Consider the following 20,207-nt stretch of genomic DNA (forward strand, 5'->3'; position numbering starts at 1 on the left):
TCCGCCCGCCCTCTGCCTCAGCCGCTGCCGCCGCGGGGGAGGTGCGAGGAGGTGCTGGGGGAGGGACGGATGAGCCAGCTCCCGCCTATCGCGACGGCCCGGGCGCCATGACGGACGTGGTGGGCGCGCAATGAGCGCCGGGCTGTGGTTGTGAAATGCAGTCTCGGCGGCGGGTGGCGGCCAATGAGAGGGCGCGGAGGCGGGCGGGGGCGGTGCGGTGCGTCCCGCCCCCGCCGTGGTGCGCGCGGCTGAGGCGGAGAGGTGGGAGCGGGCGCCGCCGCCGCCTGCTCGGGCTGAGCGGCCGCGGGGCCGGGCACAGTGGGACGGACGGGACGGGGACAGGTACAGGCACGGGCCGCCGTCGCAGCAGCCGCCATGGATCACTACGACCCGCAGCAGACCAACGACTACATGCAGCCGGAGGAGGACTGGGACCGGGACCTGCTCCTCGACCCGGCCTGGGAGAAGCAGCAGAGGAAGGTGGGTGACCCCCTCCTCCCCTCCCTTCACACACACATCGCGAGGCTGCCGGGACCCGGCTCCGCCGCCCCCACCGGCCGCGGCGGGGCCGGTGCGCGCCTGGCCGGGGGCTGGCGAGGCGTGGCGAGGCGGCGGGGGCCGCGGCGGCGGGTGGAGCGGGCAGGTGATGGCGGGGAGGGAGGGAGGGAGGGAGGTGCCGCGGCGGGTCCCCCCGCAGCAACAGATGTCCGCCCTGTCACGCGCAGCCCGCCCGCAGGTGCGCCCCGGGGGGGGCCACGGCGGCGGCGGGTCCCCCCTCCGCTATCCCCGCCGGGCTGCCCCGGCCCGGCGGCGGGACGGTGACTGGCTTCTCGTTTGAATGGTGTGGTTTAGGGCAGGGCTTGCGCGGAGCTCATGTCCAAAAATGGTAACATTCGGCCCTTTTTTTTTTTTTTTTTTTTTTTCCTTTAAACCGAAAGGGTGGCGGTGGGGGGGGAGAGTTCAGGAGGAGCTCCAGCCTCGCCGCTCTCTAGTTATGGGGCTTTTTTCCCCCCCTCCTTCTTTAAACCAAAAGCATCCTGTATTAGATCACTCTGGAATCCTAATCCCCGAAACATTTCCGTTTTAGTCACTTCATCAGGCAACAGTAAAGCAGAATTTGAAACACCACTCGTGCTAACATGGCAGGGGCACCTCGGGGTGCAGCAGGCTCCTGCTGCTCTTCCTGGCCAGTTGCTCCTTCGCTCTGGGCTCGCGTTTCGGATCCCACCTTGCTTTGCCGGAGGTGCAAGCAGGCAGGAGAATCTCCATGCCTTCCATACTAAAGGGGAGGATATTCCTTATTTATGCATAGAAGATATATTAATATATATAATGTAGCCCGAGGTGTGGGGCTTTCTGGAAGGAGGGCACACCAGTGAGCAGATTCTTCTTCCTCTTTAGCCCCTCTCCTTCTCCCGTCCTCTGCTTCGAGATGAAGGGTTTTCCGTTTCTGCTGTTCATAGCTGTCTGAAATGGTGCCGCTGAGCAGTCTTTCCCCTGGAGTCTGATGAGTTAATTGAAGGTGATAGCTATAAAGCCGCTGTCAGCGGTTTCCTGGTTTCCTCGCTTGGAGAGACTTCGGAGGTGAGAGTAGACAGCACGAGAATTAAAGCATGCAAACAAGGGCATTTAGTTGAAAGAGAGTTGATGGTGTGTGAGCTTACATTTCAACAAAAGAGAGGAATGTAATCTTGGTCTGGGGTGTGAGGGATGGATGGCTTATCTGAAGACCAGGCTCTGTGCCTTTAAGGAGGGAAGTTTCTTCCTTTTCAAAAGATCTGCCTGACTGTGATCCCTATCTCCAGTTTTATGCCAATATCTGGCTAATACATCTAGGAGCAGTCAGTGGGGCCCAGAGCCGAGATGGGCAGTATTGCACACAGGCTGTGAGGGGAAATGATTGTCATACTGCGGGTTTTTTTGCCTTTCATGGTGCAGGGTGAGGGGAAATATTTTATATGTAGTGGGACACTGACTTGGTTGTCAGAAGCAGGGGTTGAACCTTTGGCTTAAAAAGAAGTCCCAAAACCCAAGCTGTGGTACGTGCCCTGAAGGCCATGCGCTCTTTTAATATTACCTCCCTTGAGTAGTTTTAAAGTCCTCTTGGTCCTATCACAAGAGGGGGACAGAGAGCTACTCTGTTAACGTGGGTTACTTCTGCAGTTGAGGGGAGAAGCCAGGGGGAAGTTCTAAGGAATGAACACATCTGCTTCAAAATAATCTAAGCCAATTTCTTTTGATGGTCAACCACTACCCGTTGAGTTTGATGTGCTGGGTGTTACTCTCCGGCTTGCTGAATGGGAGGGCTCTGTATAGTTAGGTGTCCTTTTCTGGTGGTGGAGTCACTACGTTGTTTCTCTTCCTGCCGATGGACAGCTGAAGCTGTTCCCTTCTCCAATGGGTGCAAGCTCATATTTCTATCATGACCCACCCCTCTGGTGTCTGTAGGTAGGAAGATCAGGTCTGAGAGTGATGACTCTTCCCAATTGTAGCCTATCACGCTAACCCCTCCTCAGAGGGATCAATGAGCGGACCGCAGGCTGTGCAGATATTGAGGGACAGTTCTTGTTCCCCACCCTGGGGTCTGAATGTGACCGAGAGCCCTGTTAGGGTCTTGAGGCTTGCTTCCTTCAGAGGTGGGGAGGTAACAGTATATCCAGTAAGCATAAGCCTGGGATGCATGGTGTAGTAAAACTGTCACCCCTTCTTACCTGTGAAATGAAATCATTGCAGTAATTAAAGTTAAATGTTCATTACTGTACACGTTCATTAATAGCTTACTGAGGTGAACAGGAGAGATTCGTGCCTCCCAGATATTCCTGTAGGCTCTTTTCAGGCTCAGTCTTTCCTGGTTGACTTGCATGTTTTAGGTTTTCCTTCACCTAAGGAATAGCTAGAGAATTTCTGATAGAGGAAATCTGTCTGATTTAAGTACTAAATCAGACAGTACGAAATCTGATTTAACTACTACCAAATTATTGTTGTCATTATTATTTATAGCACTGATTCCAGCCAGGGAGACAAACTTGAAACTTTTATGCTTGGGCCTTCTCTGGGTGGGGAGACAGCATGTCTAAAGTGGTGGCACGGCCAGTAATCGAGTGAGCAAGTGTCTGCGTGAGAAGTGGCCATGTCTTACTGGCTGTTTCCTCCCAGCCCCTTGTGTCCTGGCTCGGTAAGGCCCTGCGGACTGGGATAGCTGTGCCACAGTGCTGTCCTGCGTGGCTTTGCGCAGCTGGGACTAATTGAAACTTGTGAAGCAAACAGTCTAGAGATGTTGCTCACAGATGAATTTAATCCAGGTCTCCTTCTCCCGGCTGCATGGGCTCAGCAGAGCTCATGGCAGGCATCAGAAGCTGGTAGATCTGCTGATTTTCAGTAATGTCCTTACAGCATGCCTGTTGAGGCCAAGAAGTTTGCTGAGTTTTCAGGAGCTGGCTTGTGGGTTTCTTACCTGTGCTGAGAGACAAATATGACAGCCTTCGGTGTCTGGGGTCGTGCTTGAAATATGGTGTCATGACCTGCTTTGAGATAGGTAAATAAATGAGCTGCAGAGTGAGTTTCATATTTGAAGGGTGAAGTTTGGCCTCTTGAACATGATACAGAGAAGAGACACTGATCTCGCCTCTTCCCATCTGCCCCTTCTGGGAAGTTAATGTTTTACAATATAGGGATAAAGTGACAGTTCCTGGGAGGAAAGCAGCTTTGTACACGAAGCCTATTTCTCATGTCTATCAGAGGAGACTCTAAGAGGTTTTAAAGAGCTTGTTACAGTATTGCTATTCATAAGTGGTAAAAAGATATAATGTGCAGTACTTCTCACTTGGTATAAGCCTCTGCATGGGCTTTTGTGCGGGAGCAGGGGTCTCTTCTGGGGATTAAAATACTTTTGCCTTCGCACTGTTGAACTCATCTCAGTAGTTTCTTCTAATAGACACTTCTTTCTTCTCTCTTCTCTCTTCTTTCCTGTCGGGAGTCAGGCCTCAAATTAGCACCAGCCAAGGCATAACAAGATTGATCCTGCTGTTTCGCAGTGTTAAAAAGCAAAACTTGCTGAAAGCCGTTGCCACGGTCTTACCTAGCTGTTGAGGTAGACGAACTTGTCATGTAAAAAGTACGTATGTGGGTGTTTACTGGCCAAGAGATTGTCACTTGTGCCCACAAGGACATTTCTCCCTTTTGATGCCAAATGGCCGGCTGAAGCATTCAAACTTTTCCTGAGTCACCTGGGGGCTTTTGGTGAAGGAGCCAGATTTGGCCTTGAGGGGCTGTGTGAGCCACTTGGTGCTCAGCACACCTAGCTCATCTTTGCAGGTGAGACGAAGGACAGTGGTGAGAAGGACAACCTCCTGTCACCGCCTCCTGAGTGTCCCAGGGAGGTCAGGAATGACACTGGGGCAAAGCTGCTGCTGCTTTGGGGTGCTGGTAGGGGTCAGCCCTCGGGCCCTGCATGCAGCAGGCTCTCCTGTTGGCCACTGTCATTTCATGAACCAATTGCTCAAAGTGCACCTCGTTCAGGGTTTATTTTAAAATATGGCTGGAAACAACTTGCCCAAACTGTAGAGGTGGGGGGGAAACTTTAAATGCCGAATTGCTTTCTGACCTGACAGCTGCTGTCTTGACAATATGAGTAGGAAGTAGTGTTCATTTGCAGCATGTAGAAGACAGCCTTATACAACCCAAATGATGTAAGAATTGTCAGTAATGCTTTTCTTTTTAAAAAAAAAAAAAATCAAACCGATGAAATAAATGTGCCTTGTCTTTGTCCAGTGCTGCTCTGCCTCACCATGTTGGCATTTCTGTGGCAATGTGGCAGTAAATGATATCTCTGGCTGAGAGAACTGCACTATTCAGATTTACGGTGCTGCTGATGCAGTGATAGCACAGACTTCGGGAGCACTACTTCTGCCCTAAAGAAGTACTTACCAAGTACAGTTATTCATGAACTTAAAGAAATTCCTTGTTAGAAATGGCAGTCTCCCAGAACCCCTCTTGCTGCTCTGTGCTGTACGCTGCATGTAAAGATACACAAAAATACACGAAGATGGTCTTATAACCTAAAAAGCCATGGGTCTTGTGGCCCTACTGTATCTGCATCCAACAGGTCTTACTGCTCTGTTATGATTTGAATTTTGCTGTGCTAATCACATCTCTGAGGTAGGGTTGTTAATGATAGAAAGTACCCATTAAACAGAGCTCAGGTCCCTCATGGAAACATGCCCACCTCCAAGCCTGCTGGTAGCATGCTCAGATCAGGTGGTAAGACTGTGACTAATATCTCTGACAAAATGTAAAAGTCATAATCAGAGCTTCCTTTTCCCTTGGATTGAGTGTCCTGTCATCCAGTCAGGGTCTATTTTGGGAAGGTTATCTAGATTTCCAGAAAGCTATAGTTGTGGTAACTGCTGTGGACCTATACAGAGGTGTGATACCACACCCAGTCTGTAGTTTGCTAAAATTTCTTTCAGTACCATCATAGATTCAGCAGTGAGGTAAATAACTGTGCATTGTTGGTGAATGTACAGCACTTGGGTCCTTTGCTCCTGCTGTGAGTGACACTGCGTAGTATTTGCTGGGCCATAGTGAGGGATGGTGCTTGCCTCGTCTCCACAGTGTGGGTGTGCTGTAGGAAAGGTGGCCCGGGTGCACCTGAGAGTCCTTATTTTTCAGTGACCAGTATTGATACAGAAGCAGAATGGTGAAATTTGTAAGGCTGCTTGCTCAGCTGCTCTTTTACAGTCAAACAGGCAGGCAATATAGGTCACCAGCTATCTCTTATCTTTCGGATCAAACTTTCGTTGTTTAACATAGGTAGCTTATTGCCAGATACTTGCTTTTCAAAACATTAAACTAAAAAATTGCTGTAGGGAACTCTGGAAATATCTGTCTTTGTAGATCAGTTATTTGTCCTTGAGTGTGGGAGCTGCCTCATACTTTCTGTGATCGGGTTTCATCAGGATGTATCCCTGTGGGTTTTTTAACAAGAACATTATTATTCATTGTAACCTCTTGTGCATGATGAATGAGGCATGTGCTCTTTGCAGTGACTTGCCCACCTATTCAACATCCTATTTAAGGGGAAAAATGAAGGTGAAGGTGGGCATGGGTTAAGAAAGAGACTGCATGTTCTTTGGGGGGGTGTATAACAGATCCGAAGGATCAACTCATGAGAACACGATACTCACCAAACTGGATTGAACTGTTCCTTTTCCTAATCCTCTAGGGAAGGATGAAACACCTCAAAGGCATCCAGCTACCAGCCCAGTGATGTAAAGCGTGTCTGTCTGGGGAATTTCTTGCTGACTGCTTCAGGCAACCAGTTTAAATTCTTGTACATGTGATTTGGTAATGACATTTTTGCCATGCATAAGCGCAAAGGCTAGAGAAGATAATGTTGTTTTCCTCCCTGATAGCTTGCAGTGCTTGGTGGTATAGCTTGAGGAGTCTGGCATGCCACATAGGGCATCTTTAAGCAGAAGCTGCTTGGAAACTTCAGTTTTCTTGGCTGTCTGGTGAGAACTTGTCCCCTTAGAAGGAAGCGGGGGCTTTTGTATGAGGTGGTGTTGTCTGGCTATGAAATTCAAGTGTAAGTGGATGGTAGCTGTGAGAATGTGGGCTGGTAAGCCTGTTCAGTAAAAGCGTTTGTGAACACTGGGATCACATTTTCAGAAGCTGTGTGTGTTACAGTGGAGACCCAGTGAATGGTGCCTGCTCTTGCCACCACTGAGGTGACCACCATGAATGGTAGTAATATGCTGCCCACGTGCTCCTGCTGTAGGCACCTTGCTCTTCTCGTGTGTGCTGTGTGAGAGGTGCAGTTCTACAGCCTAATGTGTATCATGCATTTTTAACTGGAGGAGGAGCAGGGTTCAGTTGGTCTCCCTGGCCAGGTTATGAGCCTGTGTGCTTTCCTGTGCACACAGGACTGGGATCCGCTTAAGGCTTTGGCCTGGAGTTCTTAAGGTTGGCACAAGCAGCAGTGACAGCGATGGTGAAAAACTTGCATGGCAGTATTGGGGAAGGACTGAGAGCTTTTTCCAGCTGCCTGTGGATTATCACTGTTGTGCCTGACACTTAGGCTGTTCTCTGGAGTGCACTTACACTAGCAGAGGATGGCTGTGCTCTTTCTGATGATGAGGTGCAGAAAGCAGTCACTGTAGAAAAGAGGCTGGAGAGCTGTCTGGGGAAATGGGTAGCTGCTAAAATACAACACATACAGTGGACTGGTCTTACTTTAATGTGTTGTGTCTGCCTCAGGGGCTTGCTGGATGTATTGCTGTGACTTTTCTGAGGTGTTTTGTACAGTCTAAGGAATGGTGTTTGAAAAAGTTGGGTACAGAGTGCAATGGAATTTACTTTTTTTTAAAAAAATATATCTAAGAACATAAAACCGATTTCTTGCTGTGTATGACTATTGGAAACATGATGGTTACCACAAGGAACGTGCTTAGCATGACTTCTATAAATCTTGTATAGCAACATAAAACCCTCTCATCCCCTCAAAGCCATAGGTGAACTGCGTGTGTAGGGGGGAAAGCATGTGAGTAGTATGCTTGGCTAGGTGGGAAAGACATGACCTTAGCAAGAAAGGCAGAGAGTCATCTTTGCTTCATAGAGGCATAAGATTTGCTCTAACTCTGGGATTTTGGGGATGAAGCATGTTACACAAAGCTTGGATCTATTGGGATGAGTTGGTGTAGAGTGGTGAGATAGGCTTGTCAGCAGCAGGACCTTCTGTCTTGGTGCTAGTCATGCCAGAAAAGTCTGTTTTATTGAAGTCTGTGGAGCCGCCCACTGCTTTATTTTGACCCCGGCGCATGAGACTGACAGGTTCTCAATAGAGTCACCCAGATCCCCGAGACAGAACTGGGGACTTCTTGGGCCAACCCAAAAGATGCTTAAGTGAGAAAACCACTAGCATTAATATGATTAGCAAAAAAAAAAAGTTTGCTTCCTGTTCCCCTCCCACTGCCGCCGTCCCTGTTCTTCTTCCCCCATTGCATGAGAGCAGAACTTGGTCATAGGATGTTTGTGGTGTGGCCTGGTGCCAGTTTAACCTTTTGCTCCCTATTAGGCAGTAAAGCAGAACCGTTTTTTCCCCATGTTGGTTTCCTGTCGTTGTGTCTTTCCTGCTCAGCTGGCAATGTGTGTATCCTATTGGTAAGGGGTGGATCAGGCCTTTGCAAGCCAACCCTTGTACCAATACTGCAGCTGGCTGACTTCAGGCTTTTACCTGCAGTTTTCCTCTCTTCCCCTTCTTCCAAATCTGTTGTTGCTTTGAAGCACTACAACATGAACAAGCTCTGCAGAGACCTTCTCCACCCTCAGTGCACTGAAACAGCTCCCATTGACAGGATTGGGGTAGGCATGAATAAACAGAGGGGGACTTTGGTGTCTCATCCGGATGAATCTTTGATTTGTCATTCTATCTATGTAGACTGAAAGCCTGCTGGAAACGTATTCATCCCTGTGGTGTGGGAAATGACAGCAAAACTGGCCTTTCCATTGTATTAGAGCCAAGATGGGAAGTGCTGGCAGGTGAAAAGGCCATGTCTTGGCTATTAACGCTCAATACAGTGGACACTACTGATGTGAGTCTCCATATATCACCTATCTGTTGCTCAGATTGGAGTGGTTTCAAGCAGGTCTATGAATGCCAGCAATCCAAGGCTTCTGGGCAATCTTACATAAACACACTGGTGTGGATAGTTGATAGGCAGGTGAGGCTGTATGGCAGACTTCTTAATCAGCAACTTGTTCCGTATCCTCTTAGATGACTTACATGGTCAATGAGAAGGCAGTGATGACTTGAACTTGATGTATCAGCTGGTTGCTTCTCTGGCAGTCTGCTTGACTTTCTTTACTTTGAGGGTGGCGGAGCACTGGAACAGGCTGCCCAGAGAGGTTGTGGCATCTCCTTCTCCGGAGGTATTCAAAACCCGCCTGGATGTGTTCCTGTCTAGCCTGCTCTGGGTGAACCTGCTTTTGCAGAGGGGTTGGACTAGATGATCTCCGGAGGTCTCTTCCAACCCCTACCTTTCTCTGATTCTATGACTTTGCAGTGACCGTGCATTACTGCAGTATAGGGCCTGCCTTTCAGGATAGCACAGGTGGGCTCTGCTTACATGTCCTATGCATGGCCCTCACTTTCAGAGGGACCTTTATGAAATCTTGTATCCCTGTGCTGGGCAGAACAATGCGGAAGGGCAGCACAGCCTGCTCACTCAGCTCGTTCCATCGTTCAGTGTGCTGGATGGACAGTTTTGCACAGAATACTCATGCTTCCTTTTACAACACTGAGGACAATTCTCCTGTCCTTACAGAGGTGCTGAACCACGGCCAGTTGGCAGTGGAGGAAGGACGACTGCTTTCTGTGGCCTTTGGATCAGGCAGTCGGGGCACTTGGTACTCCTCACTGCAGTATGTGATGCTAAGCACTCGAACTTCACTGCTGCTGTAAATGGAAGTTGAACTGTTACATCTTCGCTCCAGGAGCTAGCCTGTAAAGGCCTTGGAGAGATGAGGGAGAGCAAGAGCGCCATGTATGGTCTCTGCATCCCATCTGAGCGCTCTTTTCTTCATCATGGAAAGTGATGTGTACATCCCAGAGCCCTGTTTCCTGGCCAGATTCCTTGACTCTATAGCAGCCGAGTTTCTCTTACTACCCAGTGTACTTACCTGTGATCCCCCTCAGTTTATTTAAATCTACCATTCAGTAGACTGTGAGTTAGTTCTGCTACTTAGATGTATTATCCCCAAGAAAACTTTAAAATTTGGCTCCATAGGTGAAAAAAAGCAAGTTAATTTCTTAACTGCTGAACAATCCCAAAGAAATGATGCTTTGTTTAAAGCTGTTTAGACCATATCTATGCCAGGGTTTATCGCAATGGAAAATACTTCATTTCCTAAGGAAAACTTTGATTGCAGCCAAAAGCAGTTCCAGCTTTTTAAGTGTATTTATGCTTCCAGGTGAGTTTCCTACATGTCTTATCTGGTTTGGGAGGTGTGGAGATCTCCCACCGATGAGGGAGGGGAGAGCAGTTACTTGGATGGAAGGGTGTGGTGGGAAGAGGAGTGTGACAGTACGTTTGTTCAAGCCTCTGCCTTCCCTGTAGCTCTGCTTGTGGTGTTGCTGTACAAGAGGAGCATCTCCAGGGGAAGCATCGGTCTGGGACGCACCTAGCTGAATGCACAAAGCGAGACCTTATGCCTCGTCAGTGCTCGCTCATCAAGCACCTTCTGGCAGCGGCGCTTGCAGGCGGCTGTGCTGCTTGGAGAAGGCTGGGTGGGGGCAGCGGGGGAGTACGTTCATGAACATGAACAAGTCAGTTTCAAAATGGCTAACGTGTGGAAACTTGCTGTTTCCCAAGGGTTTTGTTGGGCCGTTGGGGAACTCTGGCCAGGGATGAGACTATTTCCAGCTGTGGTGAGCCAAGTGTGAACTCACTCTGGGCAAGATGCCCAGCTCCACTGATTCTCTCCTGCCAGAAATCCTCACCCTCCAGCCAGCGATACCAAACTCAGTTTCTGCCAGTCTTCAGCTGAAGACCTCTGAAGGGACAGAACAAGGAGACCAAGCTGAGCAAGATACTTCTGAGGAGGGGGTGAGGGGAGGCACTGAAGAGCTTGCGCAGGATAGTGGGGTGTCACCGCTGAGGGTTGGTGAGAGGTGTAGGGACATGCTTTTACTAGGGCAAGTGGAGAGGGAAAAGCGGGTGGTGGGGGTGCAAGGCTTTCCTTGGCTAGGCAGAGCTACCCAACCCACAGGGACATACTGCTGGCAGTGCCATCGGGGTAGTCCTCTGGGAATGAGTATCATTCCCTTCATTGTGGTTTCAACACATTGGGGATTTCTTCTGTAAAATATGATATTCCTTTCCTCTTTTGCAGAAGGTGCTGCAGGGCAGAAAGTGGGCGATGCTGTGCAACTGGGACCTCTTGCCCTCCATAGAAAAGGCATGGCCACACAAAACTTCATCTTTCAGAGCTGGCAGTCCTTCCTGTTGCAGTATCCATGCATTGGGATAGGAGTTGTTGCAGGGATCCATTGTTCCAGCTGCTTTTCCCGCAAAGAATGCTCTGCAGTCAGTTGTTGCTGAAGGAGAGGTGTGAGAGTCAGGTGTGCAGGAACCCTCCCTGCATGTTCCTTGTATGGATTTTTAGCAACTGGAGGGACTAAGGGATTAACGCCTCATACTGTGGGCCTTCCAGTGCTGGCAACAATTGCTAGTGAAAGGAAATTTCTAGCTGCTTTTCCTGGTGAGTGCCTTTGGCTCCTGATAATGTGGGTGTTTGCATTTGGCTGTTTGGTTGGAGCTAGCACATCGCTGTTAAAGAGTTTCTAAAATGCCTGTAGTAACAACTCCTTGCATGCTGAAACAAAGCATCACAAGCATGATGCTGTGTCGTTAATTTAGCATGCACACACCTGTCTGCAGCATGTCTTTTGAGTCCAGTCATGCAGAGGTGTTGGAGTTGATGGGGCCAGCTTATGAACAGGAGACCTTCTGTTCTTGCAAGCACCCCTTCTCCAACTCTGATAATTTTCATGTGCCAGTGTATCATCTGGTGACACATTACACTGCTCCTTGCTGTTGCAGCCTGTTGCAAATGGTCTGACCCAGCTACTTACTGACAACTTCCTACAGGGTGGACCACTGAAAGCTTTTTCCATCCTAGACCCAAAGGAGTATTTGCCTCCCCCTCCTATAATGGCTTGTTTCTTTAAAACTGTTAACTGGCCATAATCCAATCATTACTACTGTAATTAGTGGACTGCTTACAGTAACTAAAACACTTGAAGCGTAATATCCTCTGTGTTTGCAGAGCTTGGAACAACTTTTGCCTGCAGTCCTGTGAGAGGTAGTTACTGCTGGTGGCCCAAGGGTGGGTGCAGGGGACACAGGGCAAGCCTGGCACAGGCCACGCTTTCTCTCACTGTATCTCTTGCCAAGCCTGGGCTGGCACCATGTGGGCTTCCTGCAGCAGGGAGAAGCTCAGGATCCCTGTGGAGGTGAGCCAGTATGCCCAGCTCATGGTGATCTCCTGCATCCCCTTTGTCAGAAAGAGGCTTCTCTTTGCAAGCTGTGTCAGAGGACACTGGTGTTGGATGGAACTTGCAGGGCAGCTGGTGGCATTGAAGGTGTGATGTAGTAGTACTTAACATCTAGTTTATTACATGGTAGAAAATATCTACGTTGCAGCAGGTTCAATGTCTCTTCTTGGTGTCAGAATACCCTCTTGTCTTTACACACGGTGTCTGTGCTCTCCCCTCACCCACCAAATTACTAACTTTGTAGGCAAGGCCAAGAGACTTCAGCTCTTGGCCCTGAGATTTGTTCTGCAGGACATGGGGTTTCCAAGCAGATGCATCGCTCTGCTGCGTTCTTCAGCCTCTTCTCCTTTTGAGAGCAATGAGCTGGCTTTCCTGAAGGCTTCTCCTGCCCTCCCCTCCATAGCCTGGCAGGAGGGCAGTACCAGTGCACTTGTCTCCAGCCTTTGTTTTGATTCCTCATTTTTACCTCCTGAGATGAAGCTTGTTGTAATTCAGGCTCTTCCTCCTTGGGGAGAAGGACCATAGTGAGGAACAAGTGTGGGCAGTTTTTAAAGTGGAGAGCCCTGCTGGGTGAGAAAGGATGAGGGTGGGTGTGTACATGCAACTGCAGCAAGCAAAGGCCCTGCAGTGGTAAAATACCTAGCTGCCCAGCTGCCTGCCGTCAGCTGGCAAGCACACTCTACTCAGCAGCTGAGCAGGATATTCATTTGCAGTGTTTGGCCTGTGATGGGATCAGAAAAAGGAAAAGTCTCTTTGGCCTTTAAAAAAACAACAACAACCAAACAAAAAAAAACACAACAAAAACAAACAAACAAACCACCCCAAAACAGCAACAAACAAAAAACAGAACAACCAACCATCACCACCACACCCCAGGAAAAAAACCGCACCCAAAACCTACCCCCACCCCAAAAACCACTCCTATCACAAGGTTTTCATTTTGCTATTGAACAATGATCCTGCTGCTTTTCCAGGCTTCATTGCTGTGTGGTGCTGGGCAATAGAGGTACTATAAGATGCGGAGTCTGCATCATTGCCCTGGCAGGTGAAGCGAGTAGAGAAACAACCTCTGATGAGTTTGTTTCATGTACTCTGGATTTAGCTTGGGAGGGGAGAGATGTTCTCATCCCTTGGGACCTTGTGTGTTCTGTCAGTATCTGTCACTGCTGTCTATATACTTACCTTATTGCCCCAGAAATCTGCTGTTGTCACTGAGTTACGTAAACAGTTGAAAATGTACTTGTTGCCATGTAGGCCAGAGTGGTCAGTAAGGTGAGGAGCAAGTCCTAGAGTGCCTGTGGCCAGAGATCTGTGTGGTGGGCTGCATGATGTGCCAAGGTATCTTCCTTCTGGCCTGGGCAGTGTCTACCTGTTGCCTTGTACTCTGCCTTATCTGTCTGCATCTTCCTGCAGCCCCTTGCCATGCTCGTAGCCCGCAAGGTAGTTGGGGAAAGGGGCAGTGTTTCTGCCCTGTGCTTGTACCGCACCCCGTACAGCACAACTCTGATCTGTGAGCGTGATTCCCAGATGCTGCAAGGCCGTGACCACTGAAGCGATGGTAATGGATTTTAAATGGACACCCCCCCTTTTTTTTTTTCTTACTTAAGTTTTGTCTTAAGACCACTTGTGCTGATTACAGCACATAAAAGTTGCTTCCCTGTTTGCAGTACTTGCTCACAATCCACTTGACTCAAATTATTTTCAATTCTGTATACTACTGCACTTGGCACCGTGCGTTTAACTTGCTGTTGGCTTTAGGTGCTGGCGCAGCCACTATCAGGGCACCCTGCTTGAGTGCTTCCCTGTCTCTCTTCAGGATGAAGTCTAGTAATAGACCACTTCAGAGTGGTGCTTGTGTGTTTCTGTCATCTCTAACTTCAGATGTCTGCTTTCAGCACGCCGCTACAAAATTGCAAGTATATATGTCCCCTTCTCCGCATCCTTCCAACTCTGTTAGTACAGTACAGCAGTTTTTGTAGTGACTTTCTGCTGTGGGCATAGCCAAAGAGAATAAAATCACCAGCATACTATTTTTTGTTAAGTTTTGCTTTGAGTTTAAAGCCTCTGATGGTACTCCTTGATATCTCTTTTTCTATCTATATTTCCCTATCCCAAATTCTTCCCCCTCCTCTTCTTTCTTTCTTTCCTTGCCCTGCCTTCATTAACAGGAGCTGGGAAGGAAAAAAAAAAATCTGTGTTCCCACCTTACTCTGCCATGATGTTCAGTGATCTCATATGCTTTCGCCTGAAGATTGCTGTTCTGCTTAGGTGGGTTGCTGGCTTTCATGGTCTGATAAGTTAACAAAATCATATGGTACTGAAAAGAACTTTTGAAACTCTTTGTTAATAAGTTTTTAACAATTGTCTTCATCACTTTCACCTATAGACTATTTTGGTGATGTTGCTTTCCTTCAGAACTTATCTGGAAGTCCCCCGCTGGCAGTGGGCTCTGGCAGCCCCTGAGTAACCTTGCTCTGCTTCTGAACAGGGCAGCAGCAGGCAGGCTTGAGGTAGGGGAGTGTTTGCACTGGGCACAGTCGGGCTGTGGGAATCAAATGTGTGGATTCTGTCTGCATGGCCCATCCAAAGGAACAGGTCTCTAGGCAAAGAGCAAAGCTCTTTTATCAGTGCTGGGGCACAGAGTGCATTAAGAGGTGTCGTTTGGATAAGCGTGCCTCTGGGTGTGCTATAGCAGTGTGAGGCATTGGCAAAACTTGCTCCGGTTTCTCTTCCCCTCTGACCTTCCTTTGTGGTGGATTGGTAAGTCACATTCTCCTATGACTTCTTCTCATGTGAACCCTTAACAAGGTTTTGTAAGACTGCGTATTTGTCATGAAATTGCAGGGCACCAGAACAACAACCACCCTTCCAATCTTAGTAGAAGAGAAAGAAATATTAGCTAGATGTGCCTGTTTCTATCAAACTAACCGAGACTTAATTTACCCCCCATTTGCTCCTTGCTTTGCATTCCCAAGAGGATATGACTGGGCAAAATATTTCACATATGTATATTGGGGATAACATACTCCAGAGCTCTTAATGTAGTTTATGTAGTGCTTATCTGCCTTTTGGCTAGTGAACTTTTGATATTTCTGCAGCCTTACGAAAAGGGTGAATTAATGTATTGTGGAATTGCAGTCTATAAAGTGTATTTTAGATAGTTTGCCAGAGGGTGACATAAGGTATATTCAAATTGACAGTCCCTGACGATTCCAAAGACCTGCCAAAATCTTACGCTTTGCACCTAATTTATTTAACTTTTGCATGTGCGAGTGCTTAATGTTCTCTTTTCATTCCTTTACTTAGGGCAAGACTTACTCCAGCTGCAGTTTCACAACCTTCAGTCCAGGCTGTGCTTATCTGTCACTCGTTCTCAGTTGGATGATCAGTACTTGCACATGTGATGGAAAATTGAGTTTTCAGCCAGATAATAGACTTGAGCTTATCGAGCCTAAATTTAAGAGAAGAGGGAGGTGGTAGGGTGAGTGAAGAGTGGGACTGCCCACTTTAATGTCAGCTTGTCAATAAAGTGTCCAATGCCAGTCATGAAACCGTTCCCCCAGCAATATGGTATTTGGAACTGCAGCAAATACAGAGGGGATCCGGCTCTGGCAGCCGAAGGAGCTTGAGGTTTGTGTTCTGTTCCAGGCTTCTGAATGCCTTTTACTAGGTTGGAAAGCAAAGCAATGCTTTCTCACTTTCCTTAAGCCCTGCCCAAATTCCTTGAATTTTTGTAGCTTGGACCAGGTGATAGTTCTAGTCTGCGTGTGAAAAGAATAAACTGTCGCCAACTCTCCATAGGTAGGAATGCAGCTTAAAACTACCTCTAGCCATGCAAGATATCTGAGGTTATGGGGGAAGGGTTTTGGAGTGGGGGAATGGAAATCTGCCTTACACAAGTAAGTAATGTTGGAAGCAGTCAGACTATACTTATGGCTTGATAGAGTAAAGGGGCTGTACTCGCAAGAGCTGACTGAGAAATACGTGTCCCCAGCTGCTCCTTCCTTCCCTTGCAAGGCACAACCTCTGCGTTGCTCCAGTGTAACTGCTTGTGGATGTGAACTGTGACCCAGGTGAAAAACTTAATCAGTGTTAAAATTAATTTACCAAACAATAAGAGGGAGAAGAGTTAAACCTAGATAGGTCCCCACAGTGAGGGAGCATTAAGAGAACGGGAGAGAGCTGGAACAAGCTGAAGGAAAAAAACCAACCCAACTCTTAACTGTTTTTGCTGTGGAAATAAAGATTGGTGGATCTGTGTTTTGAACATCACGTTGCCTGTTTCCCCAAGCACTGTCCCTGGATTGGGATTTGGCATCTTTCTCATTTTCAAGTCCAATGCAGTCTCCCGCCTTCTGGAAGCAAGTGCTCAATAGCTGGTCGAAGAACCGCTGTGCAGCAGCTGCTGAGCTGGGAAAGAAGCTGCTTCTGTTGCCTATGCAGGAATGTTAGCTGCCTCCTCTTAGGCCCTGCGGACATTGCCAGGGCTCAGAGCAGTTCACATGAACCCAGTTGCTGAAGCTTTGAGGAAAGAAAGCTGCTCAGCAGGTGCAGTCTTTAGCCCTCCAAGTCTGAAAGCTCAAAACCTGAAAACTTTGCCATGCTGCCTTGCAGAATACCAGGCTTCTTCCATGAACAGGTACTGGTGGTCCACTCCCAATCTTTAAAGAGTGTCAAAGCTGCTGTAGGGAGTTTGGGAAGCAAAGGGCTGTGCTGTGGATTGGCTCCTCATGCCTGGGAGCTGGTGCTTCCCTTTTGGGATAATGCAGCAGGGCTGGCTGCTGCTGCAGTGAGCAGAGTGGGAATCCCCTGTCAGCGGGGAGATGCCCTGCTGCAACTTCTTCACTGATGGGTGTCTGGCTCTTTATTCTCTAGCAAATACATGGTGCTCTGATCTGCTTTTGCTGCTTGGCCGCTGTTCATGTGGACCCTGTATTGCTCTGCCAACTGTTGCTTCAAGTGTAGTTCAAAGTTTGCAGCATGAACGCGTCAGGGCTCTGTGCTGTCTTCCTGAGTAGAGCTCAGCCTATAGTAGTCCTAAATACAGAGAAACCACACAGAGAGCTGGAGACAGGCTCTAAGTTATTAGGGTTGGGTTCTTAAGCATCAGGAAGTCAGGGGGGAAAAAAAGTGCTAGAGAGTAGCCTGCTAAGCAGTGCAAGAGGCTTAGCTGTTTTGGCAGCTGAGAAAGGAAGAAATAAATTCTAATTCACTTAACAATACCTTACCTGCGTGCAGAAATGGGCTGGTTGGATCATGGCATGGGAGACAGTCTAATGTGGAAATGACTAACTTCCTTTGGCAGTTGCCAGTGCAGTGTATAGGATGTAGGAGGTAGGATGTAAGGAGGTCCTGGGCCACTAATAAGTGTTGCTCGGCTTGCTAAGTACCAAGTTGAATTTAATGCTGCGAAAACTCCACTTTGAGTTGTATTGCCTGATTTGTGCAGGAAGAAAATGTTTCCCTTCCAAGCCCAATGCTCTGTAGCCATCTGACTGCATAAGAGGAAGGAAGAGTCCTGCAAAAGTTAGATCCTACTTGCCTTGATGATAGGATATGTGATTCCGTGGGAGGGAAAAGGACTCCGTGGGAGAGAGGGGCCGAAATTCATTACTTACCTGGCTTCCAGCCTGCTGGTTCAGGTCATTTTCTCTTCCCAAGCTGTGGTGGGTGCTGGTGTAGGGTTGCGTGGTCATAACTGCACAACATGTGTGGCAACAGTTGGAGTGGGAGCACAGCGTATGGTGCACTGCACCGGATACTTGTGCAGTAGCCACAGTGCCCCTGGGCAATGGCCAATACCTACTGTAGAGTCTAACAATCGTGTGATTGCTTGCTGAGGAAAGTGTTGGGACAACTGTGCCCTTGCTCTTCAAGCCCACCCGCTGGTTATTCAGCGTGTTGGGAGTGGGATTATTTCTTCCTGGCCCACAGACAAGATCAGCTTGAACCTCCCACTGCACAATCTTAATTACCCATACCCTTTTCCCTGTGAAGCTGCACGTAGACCATTGTTGTTGTTGGCTGTGGCTGGTGCCCAGCCATACGCTTGGTTCAGAGCGGGGTAGATCACAAAATAAAGAGGACTTCCAGGGGATTGGCTGTGGTGGAAACTGCATTCATCCTCTGCAGCCTTCCATTGTATGGACGTGGTTTTCCAGAGGAGACAGTAGCAAGTAGCAAGCACCAAGCAGAGGACAAAAGGCCAACCAGTCTGTGGAGACACTGTTTTGTTGTTCCCACTGCAACTTTGTGCTGATGTGCAGCTGCCAGCAGGAAGAGGGTTAAGTGCGCATATCACATGGCACAGTTCTGTTTACTGCGTGCTTCTCATAATTGGGGCTGGCATCCAAATCCGGAAGAAGATTAGCACTTAACCAGAGACCCTGAAACAATGCATTTCATGTTGGTATTCCTGTGAAGCTACATAGTCTGCCATCAGCTCTCTTGCAGAGACCTACTTGTCCCTGCAGCCCTCAGAGGGAGCTATGGGGAAAGCAGAAAATGGACAGTTTTAGGAACAAAGACTGGATTGAACTGAACTGCATTTATCATTGGTGTAGGCTTGAAGTCAGGGGAGTTTTGCCAGGGGTTGACTTGTAACATAATAATTTGATCTCTGCCACAGGAGGTTCTGGCTGGACCCTGGTCTGAGGTTAGTGCATGAAGCTATCCAAGCTCAATAGTGACCTGTCTGGGAAATGGGACCCCCTTGGGCGTAAGGATTTGTATGGGTGTCGCTCAGCGATTTGGCCAGTACTGAATACAAGCAGTTGTGGTGGTGGAGAACCAAGTATAAAATTCATATTAGTTTTTGAGGTGTGGCTTTGAACAAAAGGGAAGGTGTAATTTTGCAGCACGGTCTATAGCTTACCCTTGCTATCAGCATGGGCATAACTAGAAAACTTCATATGGCCCAAGGCAGAGTGCGATTTACCATTCTTCTATTTCTCCTGCACAAGGAAGATCCCTTTGTTACTTTCTTTTTCCTAACAAACTTATCTCTGCCCATACACAGTATGGGGCTTTTCCGTTCTTCAGTATAGCATCAGTTCAATTGTGAAGACCTGCCTTGTCCTCCTTAGAGCTTCAACATATGGCAGCAACCTGCATTGCTGCTGATTTCCTAAGCTGTTTTTGAAGACTCCTATCATCTCTCAGGAATGGCAGAAGTCTGTCTTCCTCCATGCTTCCAAAGGTCTCTTTCCATCACCTTCTTTCTGTCTTACCTGAAAAGTCTGATTATCATCCATGGATGAAGTTTGTATGAATCAGACATGGAAGAGGAAGGATGGAGACCTGTATACTTCCCCTTCCCTCACCACCCCCAGCCCCCGTGATGAAGCCAAAGCTAATGGAAGAAGAACTTCTCTTGACCATTCTGTTTGTTATTGGGCTCTACCCAATAGGAAGCTCTTGAGCTGAAGGGGAATAGGAGAGGTTTTCTGGTCTAAGCACAAGCTTGAAGTAAACCTGTCCACATGTCTGTTAGTAATGTCAGAAAGACTCTCCTTTATTTTTTTCAACAAAGTTGACTTTTGTTTGGAAAGGAGATAAGTTCCTGCTTCGTATTCTGTTGAGTGCTAGCTGTGACTGCTAACCTGTGGTACAGTTTCTTAGCCACAGATATGAAAAATATATAGCACTTTGAGTCTGTCTTGAATTAACTTTTCTGTATTGGTCTTACACTGAACTGGATTATTGTAGGAGAAACATAAAGCTACTTGAACTTCTAGAAATAATCTCAAATTCCTCTAATTAGAATTATTATTGTTAGAGAGAAAATCCACTCATGGTGGATGTCTTAGGGTGCTAGCAAGATATTTGTTTTCCGTAGATATTGACAGACCTCATATGGATATTGCTGGAATGATGTTTTTAGGTCTTCTGTAATAATTGGCAATAAACATTCCTTGTCTGTTTGTACCAGGGGTAATTTGACTTCCATGTGGTAACTAACACGGCTATCTGTCATCTGCATGCACTTTACCTCACTCAGATGATTCCTTAGTTGAGAAAACAGATGACAAATGTCATGGAAATGATGACTTGTAGATTGTACACTAACTGCACGTCCTGCTGTTTGGGTTATCTATTTCTTGTCAGTGGTTTTTGGGTTTGGTGGGGTTTTTTGTGTTTTGTTTGTTTGTTT

At 47.8% G+C, this 20,207-nt stretch overlaps 1 protein-coding gene across 7 annotated transcripts in view; it reads left to right on the forward strand.

Moving 5' to 3' along the window:
- The first annotated feature begins 206 nt into the window (after positions 1-206).
- The window catches only part of ACTN1 (actinin alpha 1), a 92,277-nt gene continuing 72,276 nt past the window's right edge, over positions 207-20,207 (forward strand). For 4 of the 7 annotated variants that reach the window (XM_074584876.1, XM_074584875.1, XM_074584877.1 and 1 more), the window contains exon 1: positions 237-480. In XM_074584876.1, the coding sequence (XP_074440977.1) occupies positions 376-480 (105 nt within the window). In that variant the 5' untranslated portion in view covers positions 237-375. Of the gene's footprint in view, positions 481-20,207 lie in introns of all 7 variants that reach the window. The other 3 variants (XM_074584874.1, XM_074584879.1, XM_074584878.1) reach the window with 2 other exon arrangements.

Source organism: Larus michahellis, chromosome 4 (assembly GCF_964199755.1).
Source record: "Larus michahellis chromosome 4, bLarMic1.1, whole genome shotgun sequence".
Lineage (NCBI taxonomy): Eukaryota > Metazoa > Chordata > Aves > Charadriiformes > Laridae > Larus > Larus michahellis.